The sequence below is a fragment of the Battus philenor genome, unplaced genomic scaffold (assembly GCF_028537555.1).
Source record: "Battus philenor isolate CCGP_79_NKW_IND1 unplaced genomic scaffold, ilBatPhil1.0.hap1 SCAF_6, whole genome shotgun sequence".
NCBI classification, from domain to species: Eukaryota; Metazoa; Arthropoda; class Insecta; order Lepidoptera; family Papilionidae; genus Battus; species Battus philenor.
The window spans coordinates 5691158-5704526 of NW_027181726.1; the positions used below are offsets into that span (position 1 = coordinate 5691158).

General features: G+C 28.7%; 3 protein-coding genes across 3 annotated transcripts; 2 read left to right on the forward strand and 1 right to left on the reverse strand.

Moving 5' to 3' along the window:
* Window positions 1–12: 12 nt before the first annotated feature.
* LOC137930350 (uncharacterized protein YdcI-like) lies at window positions 13–7542 on the reverse strand. The gene is made up of 12 exons (XM_068773590.1): window positions 7076–7542; window positions 6798–6951; window positions 5749–5975; window positions 4961–5206; window positions 4128–4362; window positions 3561–3682; window positions 3240–3387; window positions 2396–2479; window positions 2182–2324; window positions 1499–1711; window positions 961–1217; window positions 13–263 (listed from the first exon to the last, which is right to left on the reverse strand). Exons 1-12 carry the CDS (start codon window positions 7462–7464, stop codon window positions 76–78), a joined length of 2406 nt encoding a protein of 801 aa, XP_068629691.1. The 5' UTR covers window positions 7465–7542; the 3' UTR covers window positions 13–75.
* A 442-nt stretch (window positions 7543–7984) lies between these two features.
* LOC137930329 (protein-lysine N-methyltransferase EEF2KMT) lies at window positions 7985–9958 on the forward strand. Its single transcript, XM_068773564.1, has 5 exons — window positions 7985–8174; window positions 8242–8565; window positions 8635–8893; window positions 9487–9702; window positions 9849–9958. The coding sequence occupies exons 1-5, from the start codon at window positions 8067–8069 to the stop codon at window positions 9956–9958; spliced, it is 1017 nt and encodes a 338-aa protein (XP_068629665.1). The 5' UTR covers window positions 7985–8066.
* A 444-nt stretch (window positions 9959–10402) lies between these two features.
* LOC137930489 (mitochondrial inner membrane protease ATP23 homolog) lies at window positions 10403–12524 on the forward strand. The gene is made up of 5 exons (XM_068773754.1): window positions 10403–10805; window positions 10888–10933; window positions 11701–11782; window positions 11895–12119; window positions 12278–12524. The coding sequence occupies exons 1-5, from the start codon at window positions 10595–10597 to the stop codon at window positions 12470–12472; spliced, it is 759 nt and encodes a 252-aa protein (XP_068629855.1). The 5' UTR covers window positions 10403–10594; the 3' UTR covers window positions 12473–12524.
* Window positions 12525–13369: the final 845 nt, after the last annotated feature.

Genomic DNA, 13369 nt, shown 5'->3' on the forward strand with positions numbered 1-13369 from the left:
AAAACATTAATTTTTGTTAACCTTTATTTGCAAAAAAAAACCTTATGCAACTAATCAAAATATCACAGATTATAATCAGTTAAGAATCTTGTCGAGTTTAAGTTGTAATTTTTTTGGTTTTGGTGTACCTATAACGGTAACGGAAACCCGATCCCCAAGTTTAGGCGTTTGATTTCCACCTAATTTGCTTCTGTGTATAAGCCCGTTATCACCGACTCCACAGTCGACAAAGCAGCCGAAAGGTACCACGTTGCGTACTACACCTGGAATGAAAAAAGTATTCTGGACAATTAATTTATTTACTCTTCATTATACACGTGATATAGAAAAAATATGAAATAGCAAAACGTGAAGTAGACTAGATGTTTACATAGCAGAATAGCTGCCTATTAAGCAAAGTGAAATAGCGGCTTGACAGTTTCCCTAGTAATAGAGAAGCTGCGAAATCGCATAGCTGCTTTAAAAGCTAATGATATGTGTATTTTTGGATGTACCGGTCTTGTCATAAACGGCGATCTCTTCAAGATACCTATGATACCAAATAAACATACTAAAGAAAACAAATCACTCGTGTTATATTTCTGTCATCAATTACCATCGAATATAATTTACAAGGGATGGATTAGTCAACAAAGGCGTCTATGATTTACGTTTTTTCTCGTTACGTATTGTTAAGTTTTAAAATGTTAATAAATTATTCATCATCATCATTTCAGCCATAGGACGTCCAGTGCTGGACATAGGCCCCCTTCGTAGATTTCTAATATATCCAGGTAAAAAGGACTGACATCTAGCATCTTCCGAAGATCTAAACAAGGTCGTCATTGTGGGCAGACGTCTTGCATTAAGCTTGCCGCTCCGTGGTCTCCACTCCAGACCGTTAAGGCCCTAACGGATATCTTGTTGTCTGAAAATTTGCAAAAATATGAAATTAAAAGCCGCAAAGAATCATTTCCATACCGATCAAAGAGGTTCCTATCGCGAGTTGCTCCGTTGTCTGTATAGATACGGAATATACTGGTCTACAGTAGCTTATAACATTGTCTTCATACGGTTTTTGTTTAAAGGCACTTATGATAAGTTCCAAAGTCGATAGATCTGTGTTAAGGTCTTTGCTCATCACAGCAAGATCTATATTTACAGTCTTTCTTTCTATAGCTTCTGGAAAATGAGGCTGTGTGAGCTCTTTTAAATTGACACCTATTTTCTTTGCGAATCTGAAAAAAATCGTAAATATACATACATTATTTATAACCCGATGTATTAATTTTGGATTTTGGATTTTTTTATTTTTTGGGATTTTTCTTACAAAAAGGCTTTCCGTAATAAACTAACACTTAAACTTTCGGTTGTAAGTCAATACAAGCCATTCCATAATAAGCAAACCTTTTATCATTCATAATAATTCTACATTTTAGCAATAGAGAATTAACATTATCAAAGGTTTGTAAATCATATGACCAATTACTAAGTAATTACTAGCTTTAAAATAACTTACAGTTTAGCTATACTGTAGCTTTCGGGATGTATTATAGTTGCATCTAAAGGCTCAGATCCGGTTAGCACTTTTAGAAATCCGACGCACTGTTGGTATGTAATCTTTCCAATACCGGAGACTTTTAATATTTCTTCCCTTTTAGTGAATCCGCCGATATCTTGCCTATATGCTATGATTTTCTTGGCTCTTCCATCATTTAAACCTGATATTCGTCTATATAAAACAAATTATTAAAAAAATTGGTTATTTCTTGTAATTTACTAAAATACATAGTTCGTTTACTTCGAAATGTATTTGTATTAATTTTTTACCCGCTATAATAAAAAATCTTAAATGAAAATTACTGAGACACATAAGTACAAGAAGTGAAAAATAAACTCGTAAAGCCAAATTTCGTCTTCAAAAAGTTAACAAATTCTTCATAGACCTTATTTTTCTGAGTTTTAAATCTAAAATTAAAAGTAGATTATTAAATAAATTTTATTTAGCATTCAAGAGATTATTTGACAGAAATGTGTCGAACTTTGTTTGTTGACTCATTTGTCATCACACATTGTTATATTTCATTTAAAAGAGCAACTGCTGAGGTTCTAATGGAGTGTGATTAGCATTCCCAGCCAGTAGAAGCATATAAATTCTTACATAAAGATATTTTGGATCTAGAATTTGATTTTATTACATACCTTAACATTGCTTGAGATGCTGTATTAATATCTACACCTACTAAACTAACAACTTTCTCCACCGTCGCGTCCAGAGCACTCTCTAACATCTTTGGTGGAATGTCATGTTGGTAAAGGCCAACACCTAAATTTTTTGGATCAACCTACAAAATAAAATTTTAATATCAAGTAGTATAAAAATGTACAAAATACACAACAATGAACTAATAATTACTTTTATCAGTTCTCCGAGTGGATCCAACACTCTTCGGGCTATTGATAAAGCTGATATAAGGTTCGGTTCCATATCCGGATGTTCCTGGAATGATTTTGAATAAAATATTTGATATAGTTTCCTTCAAAGTCATAAATAAAATATACAGATTTTTTATATTAGTGTGAAAGCTTTATATGGTGGATTGTATAGCTCATTTGCTGTCAATTAACCTTTGGTACACCTTATCAAAATCTATGACTTAAGAAATAAAACATAATGTAATGATGATATAAAGTAAGAAAAAGTATTTTTAAAAATTCAGATTTAGATTAATTATTGTTTATTATCTGTCCCTGTAGATTTTCTACTGTCAGAATTTACTGGTCTGACGCATTTCAATAGTTTCAGATTGTACTACTCCATACAGGATGATTGAAAATAGGTAAAAAAGATTTGCTGGCAAACAAGCTATACATACACCCCTTAAAGACTTTACACTTTTCACAAACAACCAGGAAGTTTACTGAACTAAAAATAGAAAAAATGTTCACAATTCACCAGTGTTACCATACTAGCGCTGTAATGAGCGTCACACTGAGACAAGTCTTTAATATACAATATTTATTCATAAATATATAATGTACTGTATGGTTGTGTCACTATCCTTATTAAATTATTAAGAATTTTCAAAAAAGACCTGCTTTTTCATAAAAAAAACATAGAATAAATCAGGACACTGGACTTTTATTACTACTGGGTTTTTATTACTCTATTTATGATAAATTTTGTTAGCAGCCCTTAATAAATAAAATAATAATGTAACAGTAAAATAAGCACAAAAATAATTGTTGTATAGTTACACCTTTTGTGCTTCCTTGCTAATAGAATAAATGGAAGCGCCCTGTTCTGGAACAATGATAACAGGAATGTTATCAGATATATGGTGACTCTTCAACCATCCTTCTGTTTCACGGCAAGCTGTTCCATTGCCCAAACCAATCAGTTCAACCCTATGACAATGAATGAAATACTATATAAATAACATATACCTGTTTAGATGTAAATATAAACTCTATATTTATATCTACAAATAAACAAATATGTTATATATAGTAATAATTTATAAAAAATATTTACAGAGCTATGGCCCATACATTGAACATAGTTGTTGTCTTTTACTTGCCTGTGCTTTAATAAAATTTGTCGAAACTGTCTAACAGCATTATCATTTTCATTATGACGTCGTAAATCGGGATAAATGGTGCAGGCTTCTAATTTTTCGCCATTGGCGTTTATAACTCCCACCTAAAACAAAATTTAAATTATAATGACAACAAATTCTTCACTAATCTACCACTTTTCGCAGGTACCATGACATTTTTTATCGTCAGACAAGACTTATGTAACTTTTTGATGACATTTTATAAATGATGAGGATTTTACTATAAACAAAATGTAGCATATAGGCACTGTAACATGTACATCACTAAGAATTCACTTTGATTTGTCTATTTATTATTAAAAGTATTAATATAGATGTTTTTTAAAAGTATTATATATCCTAGATATGTTCTGCACACATTTGAACATTACTGCTGGCCATTATATTGGCGTTATGGTGTTACCATCTTATGATGAATTAAAGTTTTTTTCATTAACAGTCAATGTTAAGTAATTATAAAATTCTTTAGTTTTGGATACAAAATGATAATAATCTAACAATACATTGACATATAATAAATTATCCTACCTTACAACCAGCTTTAAATCCAGGGTCCAACCCTGCTATCGTTCTGTTCTTGATAGGTTCTGTTAGTAAGTACTTTTCTAAATTAGCTGTAAAAGTTTTCACTGCCTCTTTCTGTGCTGCAACTGTGAGTTCAGACCTAACTTGTCTAGACAACCAAGGTTTAATAAGACGGTTATAGGCATCATTCAGGCCTTTGCGAACCCAGTAACCATTATTCCAAAGTGTTAGACAATACCTGAGTAAAAAGAAAAACTTTTCAAAATAGGTTTAGTCTTATATTAATAGATAGACTGATTTCCATAACAGATTTCATTTGAAAGTGGTTGGAAGTATCCTCCCTGTAGGTTTAGTTTGTACATATTTTTATTCCAAGAAATTATATTTTTGTAGCATTTTCTTTGTCACCTGTCTGATATAACTCAACTAATAATCAATATTTGGTAAAGGTAAATAATTATTAATGAGCAGTGGTAGCCTTGTGGTAGAAGACTGGGACTAGTCAATACAGAATGTGGATTCAATTCTCAGAATATAATCTAATAAAATTCACACTTTGTATAATGATTGTATAGGATTGTTATTGCTCACAAACAAGTTTCCAGGCGATTATCATCCATCCCTCCATAGATAACTTTGGGGGAGGGCTATGCCTTGCAGTGGGTGTCTATGGGCTAAAATGACTATGAAGATAATTTATTATTTTTATTACCATAATAATTACTACATAACATTTATTTGGCTAAATTTATTTGTACTAATTTATTTGGCTATATGATGCTAAATGTTTGTTTTAAATGACAATTATTTGATGAAAAAAATAAACAAGTTTTTACCTTTCAAGTTGATTGTAAAACCAATCGGGAACAATTACTTTCACAGAGAGAACTTTCTCCTCTTCACCCCTATTAACAGCTAAAATTTGATATGATTTAACAAAATGTACAGGACATGTCCAGTCAAAATATATTTTATATGTTTCCGGGTCAGATTTACTATCATACTTCTTATTGTCTTCTTTCTTTTCTTTTGTTGAACTTTTACTTTGACTACTTTGTACTGTGAATCTTGTTTTTTCTTTTCTACAAAATTCAAAAGAAATAATGATCTCTTTCAACAGTAAACTCAAGACACAACTAAAAAATTTATTAACCTATGAGATGTTATAATTATGTATAACATCTCAAATGGTTTTTATGCACCATGTTGAAAGGTCTATAAAAACGTAAAGCTTCTTAAAATAAGCTTAACGCATTTACAAATATTCACCTTAGAAGTCAGCAACCTAAATCAACTACTATGGTACAACAAACAAATATTTTCTTAGTATTAAAATAGTTAAAACATGGTAGTTAGTTACAAGAAAATATGTCTTTGTGCAACTTGCTTGATTACTTGAACACCAATATACTTAACCTATTCAGAAAAGAATTAATTAGGAATCAGCAAGAGTGGTTTGTTTAACAGAACTGCTTGCCTGATAATAAATAAATATAAAATACAAGACCATTGCAAAATTAATTTACAAGTCCATAAGTAAACCCTGACCAAATCCTTTAAAAATATTAAAAGATCATGTGTTATTCAATAAATAAAAACAATATAACCAAAAATTCAAACTTACAGATTCCTCATCTCACTAAGTACTCTTGAATCTTTATAAATAATATCAGCAACTATGTGGGTAATGTGAGTTTCTACTTTTTCAACAGTTGATAAGTCCTCCTCATCTCTACATAGGTCATTAATATTAATCCTCTCTCCATTTAATGCTTTGATTGCAAATGGCTCCAAACCAAGTTTCCGTGCTCTTTCAGCTAATGATAGTGAATTTGATTTGAGTGGCGCATACTGTAAATATAAGAAACAATTAAAGATTTATTATTTATACAACATAATCAATGAAAACATAAATAGATAATGAATAAATTAAATTAAATTGTAACCTCTCTGGTAGATACAATAAAGGCCTGTGAGCTCAATGAAAAGATTAACAATAAACATTCATTCTTACAATATAAATTAAACGCCTCAAGAAAGAATTATGTTACCTTTATTATGATAAAAAAATCAAAATTTTAATATGTGTTTTTACTAAATCTTAGTTTATTGCAACAGTAAAAGTTGAACATAATAAAACATGTTTAAATCATTTAATGTTTAATTATTATACCTTTGGTAATTGCAGCATTAATTTTTTAATTTGGTATAAATATTTGAGAGGAAATAAAATTAGTTCCTTCACAATAAGTATGTATTAAAATAACTGGTACTTTAAAAAAAATTAAAGTAAGAAAAAATTAAAGTATTGCAATTGATTAAGTTAAGGTTGGGCAATCTTGGGCACATTTGATTCATAATAGTAAATTTGCATTGAGTTATAAATAGTGACAAGTTCATGTTCCCTGTAGTGGACAAATGTTTTGATGGCTGGTGGGATGGTTTTCAAATCCGAAATATCAAATGCCAACCTAAAAAGAAGTTTTCTAAGTAGAAAAGCATAGTTATTAATAAACAATTTTAGGCTAAGACTTCTTGCTTCAATCTGCTACCTTCAATCTATGGAAACCATAAATGCCAATGAGGCAAATAGTACCCTGTTCTAGAAGGAAGTTTACATGGTAAGGATTATCAACTTTTAATACTTCATATTGTAAAAATAACATAACATACCACAAAATCAAGTTCAGACAAATTGCGGGCATTTAAAATCCTCTTTTCAATTTCAGAAGTCAGTTTCTTTGATTTTCTTAAAGTTTCTATCACAGATTTTACTTTTTTAATAAATTGTGTTACTTTCTGGTAGCTTTCATATATCTCTTGAAGACTGAAATAAAAAACAAATAAAAAGTGCGTGAGTGGAACTTAGCTGGAACAAAGCATGTGTTTTAAACATCTGATATATCATGAATGTCAATATGAATCTTATGGACATGTATGTTTTTCCTTACCGGTCAGGTTTCAAATATCCCACAACATTTTTACGATACCTAGCTATAAATGGTAAAGTGCAACCTTCATTTAGTAACCTAATAAACTTTTCAGCCAACTCCTCTGGTACCTTTTCTTCAAAAGATAAAAGTTTAGATTCATTATACTCATGTTTACACATAAGTTCCTTCGGAATTTCATCAGTATTTTGCTCTAAGCACTCGTCTTCGGTTAATTCAATCTGTTTTTTTCTCGTTTTCTTCACTTTTATTTGGTCAGAATCATTTTTAGGTACAGGTTTCCGTGTAGTCCTAGTTTTCTTAAGTTTACTTTCAGAAACACCATCAACACATTCTACGTCTGACTCTTCTATTTTTCTTTTTATTGGTGCTCGCTTAGGGCGTTCCATTTTCGTTGTAATAATTAATTTAAAAAGATCATATACATTAATTTCAGTATAAATAAAATCATAAACAAGAAACTACAGAATTTGAAACTTTAACTTTTGAAAACCGTATCGACAATGAAACAGATAGTGCTGTTCAGTCGATGGTAACAAGTAACATCAAGCCAAAGAACAGAAAATATGTGAACTATAAAACAGTCTTTGTTTTAAAATATGAAGCAATTTTAGTTTTTACTCATATTTTTTGTATATAGCATTTTTAGGTTAAAAGAGAAATCTTTTCTACACCTTTGAAATCGGTTACATAAGAAAGATTTAATTTTTACGGGTTTGATGCGATAAAACTATAATAATATCATTTCTATACCATCATCAGTATTAATATAATTATGGAATTATATTGATATTTTAGAAATTGCTGCTTGACTCGTAATAATAGTGCTTGAGTACTTTTCTTGATTAGTCAAATACACAATAATTGACGGAGACAGTTGACATTACTTTACCGACATTTACTCAGAAGGGAAGCTTGATTTACTCAGAAGTCATAATAAAATAGATAGGAATTTTGTAAAAAAATATTATGAATAAAGAATAGCTAGAAGATGCTTCAATACACAGAGATGGCTGAATTAAATAAACATATTAAAACAGATGTCGTACAAAAACTTTCTAAATTATTTCTAAGTGGAAATTTAAAATTTGACCTCACTGTAAGTGTTGTTTTTATTTTCCGAAATCAGTTTCTTGCAACTTCATATAAAATTATTGTAATTTTAGATATCAGAAATAACAGAATTATCTTGGAGTAATCAAGAAAAGTTACTACAATCAACAGTTAACAGCGACGTCTTTAAAAAGTATCCTTTAAGAGTTGACTTCTGTCGATTATTTTTTAAAAAACTTTTAAAACATTTAGAACCTCATCAGGAAGTACATGATGGTATATTCGAATTTTTGTGTTCACTCATGAAACATAAAAGTGAAGAAAGTAACTTTTGCTATCGGCATTACATCTTTGATGATGAGTTTAATAACATAATTACAATGAAAGAAACAAATAACATGGTTGTCAATGGAACCACTGGTATGAAAACATGGGAGGTAAGGTGTTTAGAAGATTGTGTGCTTTTGCCTTAAAACATTTTTATTTTTAATAAATCCTTTTTTTAGGCTGCTCTCATGTTATCAGACTGGATTCTTTGTAATAAAGAACTATTTCATAAAAAAAGAGTGCTTGAATTAGGGTCCGGGGTAGGTTTCACAGGCATAACTTTAGGAATGTTATGTACACCGGAGTCCATTACAATGACAGATTGCCATAATGATGTTCTTAAGCTATTAGTTGAAAATATTTCAATTAATTTTCAAAATTTGGTTAAGAGCGAAACTTCTCAAATTACATGCTTTAGAGGGGAAGAATTAAATATTGGTATGATTTATATATTTTTTAACCTGTATGTTAATCTGATTTAGTATTTATCAATTTATTTGATTTGAATTCCCCTTTCTAGAAGACATCAATAAAAACTCAATATCTTGGTTTTACTATACTTATAGTAAAACCGAAGAAATCAACTCAGATTATTTCTTGTTTTTTTTTCTATCTTTACCATAAGCTTAGATAGCATAAAATTTTGTAATGAATGTTTAGAAGTACAAAAGAATATTAAAGTAATTATTATAAACACCTGCATATTTGCAACAAAAAACGGGTCAGTTAACCGTAATCATTGTGATCACTTGTAACTAAAAATTTAATAATCATATATTTTTCAAACAAAATTAAGAAAAGTACTATTTACAATATCACTTCCTGCATAAAAGCATTTGTCTATTGATGTCTCACTCGTATGAGAATCTTTCTGTCTCTTTTATTTCTAAGACTGATGATACAATTGAGGTTTCCTTAAAAAGTCAACTATTTAAGTTTAAGTAATCATCTTATATCACTAAATACCTGAACTCTGCTTATAACCAATGAAGATATATGTTTGAATAAAAGACTTCAAAATCTGTTTGCAGATGTCCAGACATTAGATTGGAATTACATTGAAAAAGCAAATGTTAAGGAAAAGCCAGATGTAATTATTGGTGCTGATATAGTTTATGATCCATCTATACTGTTACCTCTGTGTAATGTTATACAAACTTTTTTCAAAAACAATAACTGTTTAGAAGTATATATAGCTAGTGTTATAAGGAATGAAGAGACTTTTGAACAGTTTTTAGGATATTTAGGTGAGTTATATAATCAATGTTTTATATTAGTTTTAGAAAAAACTAATGTCATATTAAAACTTATTAATATATACACATGTAATTTTAAACCTTAAGGCAATTTGAAATGTTTAATGTATGAATAGATATAATTTTATCTTTTTCAGGCAAAATAGATGTTGAAGTTAAAAAACTTTTTCCAGTTGGCTGTATTTATATTACTTGGGATCAAGAGATGCCTACATGTCTTCTTCAAATAAAAAAAAATGTGTCTTAAATCTTTTTATTTATTTACTACGACTACACCTTGCATTTACAAAATGTTTATGAAAATTCCGAAGAATGTAGATACATGTATATTTTGTATTACAGTTATCATAATTTTCTGTTAATAAGATTTTAGTGAACTATATTAATGGTGATTTTAATACGTACCCTCGTAATATTTTATTTTTTTACGTTGCGTTACATTTATATCTATAAATTTTATGTAGTGTTAAGAAGCGACGGGTAACATTTTGATCTCTCTAATTTAAAACTATTAATATTATTTAAATTTTAGTTTTGTCAACATGTGCAATATTTCATAAATGTATGATGTGAACCAATTAATGGTAGTTAAACTTTAGTTACATCAATGTGTACATACATGTGTCTCATGTTTTTGCCTTTTGTATGTGAAATGTTTATTATCTGTCAATGTCAATATTTGACATAAATAGTGCTTAAATTTATATCTTACCTTTTATTTCTTTAGTTTTCACTATCCGTTGGATATTTAACTAATGGTTAAATGGTTAATTTATTGTTAATAAATACTCTTTATTGACAAAAAAAATTCATAATAATTTTTATTGGTATTTAATCATAAGCAGAAATTTAAAAATACACTGACTAAAGACGTTTTTATTCAATGTCTGAAGATAATAAAACTAATTCACCACAAAATAAAGGTAATGGGGGTACCGCAGGACAAAGAGAAGAAGCTTGGGGCTACGATTTATACCCCGAGAGGCGAGGAACGTTTTCGCCAAAGTTAACGAACGTGCTTATAGGTAAAGAAGGAAAGGAAGGAATTGAGAAAATGAAATGCGAAAAAAATGTATATGAATGTGTAAAAGATAGTAAGTCTATTACTTTTTACCATTTATGTTATGTTAACAAGTAAATTAAAAAATAAACATTAAGTATTGTTTTTAATTTAAGGTCCTATTGTTAAAGTGATGATGGCTGCTTTAAAAAGTTCCGGGTGGTGAGTTATATAATAATTAAATTTATATGTATAAAATATATAATATGTATATGTATAATATGTCTCAATAAATATAAAATTCATAGTTTTTGTTTATTATTAAATATATTGGTGTCAATTAATTAATATTGTATTTTCACATAATAACATGTTAAGTAATCTAGTATCTTAATGTGTTATAAGATTGTTATTATTGCATAATATTTGATGGTTTCTTAATAAATTATTTTCTTGCGACATGAAGTGTTTAACATGATTCAAAATTTGGCATATACTAATATAAAAAGTGATATTGTCAATATCACTTTAGTGGCTATAGTAATAAAAAAAATTAAATAGTTAAGGCCAAAAAAAGTTAAATTTGTTTTTAAACTTCTCTTTACCTGTGAAGTTTTTCAGAATTTATTCTGAACAAACATCCTACTATTTCAATATCTATAAGAATTAGTAGAGAAATCTATAACAAATTGCAAAAAGGTTAACTATGGAAAGAGTATATAATCATGTACCTAGAGTAGTTTTATAAATTCCTATCTTTGTAAATCAAAGATATTTTCAAAAACTTCTGAATAACTTTAACTAACTAACTTTGACTGACTAACTTTAACTAACCTAAATTAGAAAAAGACTAAATCTACTACTTCAATAGGTTCATTATATATTTATTAATTCAATAATATGACTGAATATTACTAAATTATAAGTTTATATATAGATAGATTTATATGGATAGTTGATAATTAAATTTTACAAGTATATACTTTCAGTCCTATTGATATCCGAAGACACATATCTTGTGAGGTATGTGATTATTCTGTAAGTGGAGGCTATGATCCCGAGTTAAATCAAGTAAGTTGATTTAGTTTTTTTGGATTTATTATGAATTTTATTTAACTATAAATTGGTTAAAAGAAATTACATACCACATATTATTTTATAAAGAACTTATTGTTCTTTTTAGATTGTTGTCTGCCAAAATGTATCTACAAGAAAAGGGATGGTACAAGGAGTATTAGCACATGAAATGATTCACATGTTTGATTACTGTCGCAATGAATTGAATTTTAAAAATATGGAACACCTTGCATGCACGGAAATTCGTGCTGCTAATCTTACTCATTGCTCATTTGCCAGTGCATGGTCCCAGGGGGATGCCTCATGGACCAAAATTAAAAAAGCACATGAGGTGAGATTAGTTATAGCTTTTTACAAGTTAGTTATTTTGTAAGTTTTTTACAGTAATTTGGCATAACTCTAACTTTTTTGGCAAAACACTAATATGTTATACCTGTAACAAAATCTGCCATCTTAATAATTTTGTATTGTGTTGAATATTTTTTGTAGGATTGTGTTAAAACGAAAGCTTTGTACTCGGTGCTGGCAGTACGTCAAATCGGCAAAGCAGAAGCGGTTGACATCATAGAAAAAGTTTTCCCAAAATGTTATGCGGATTTAGAACCAATAGGAAGGCGAATCAGGAGAAATTCTGATGACATGCTTCGTGCCTTCAAAGAAGCTGCATATTATGGTTATGAATGATTAGGAACAATTTTAGAGGAATAAATATATAATAAGTAGAATGGAATAATAAAACAAGTTTTAAAGATTTAAAATAATGTCTTTTATTTCATTATTTTATCAACTATTTACAAAATTATTGCCTAGTTTCAAACATAATGTAATACTGCAGTATAACAGTTTTGTATAAATGTAGTTGAAAGTGACATTTACATTGGTTTGAACAATTACATTGTGGTAGGATGTGATGCAATTAAACAATATTCATCAAAATATTCATTTGACTTCCTTGAATTACTGAAGTCATTAACATTTACTAATATTCTAATTCCGAAATTAAACTGTTTCAAACTTTCATACGGTGAGCTTTGTGCAGTAAAATGATTTGTGCTTACAGTTATTTACTGGTTTTTTTTTTTTAATTAATGACTAGATATCGTGTCTTGTCCTTTAATACCTAACTAAACAAACTTAATAATTAAGTAAATAATATTGAAAAATAATATACTATACATATCCTAAGAAAAGTTATATGTAAATATGTATTTAGCTATTAAATATGTTTAAAAGATTTTATCAAAACTAAGTGCATGTTCTTATTTAGTCCGAGACCAATATTGATTGATTCATTTACTAAAATAAAGTTTATTTTACTGATAAATGATGTTTGATGTTGGCAAGAATTATTGAAATGATATTTGCTTATAAAATGTGTTGCTATATGTTATTTTGATTTCTCAAAATACTTTAAATACATTTTTTTATTAAAAAGCTAATTGTGAGCATTCATTATTATAAAAATGACCTTTAGTGACTTTTTATTCATGTATTAAAACTAACTAAAAATAGTTAAAGAAATCTTAACTTTGCAATCTCTTGTTTGATAATAAATATTTTACGAGATTCGGGTTCTAAAAT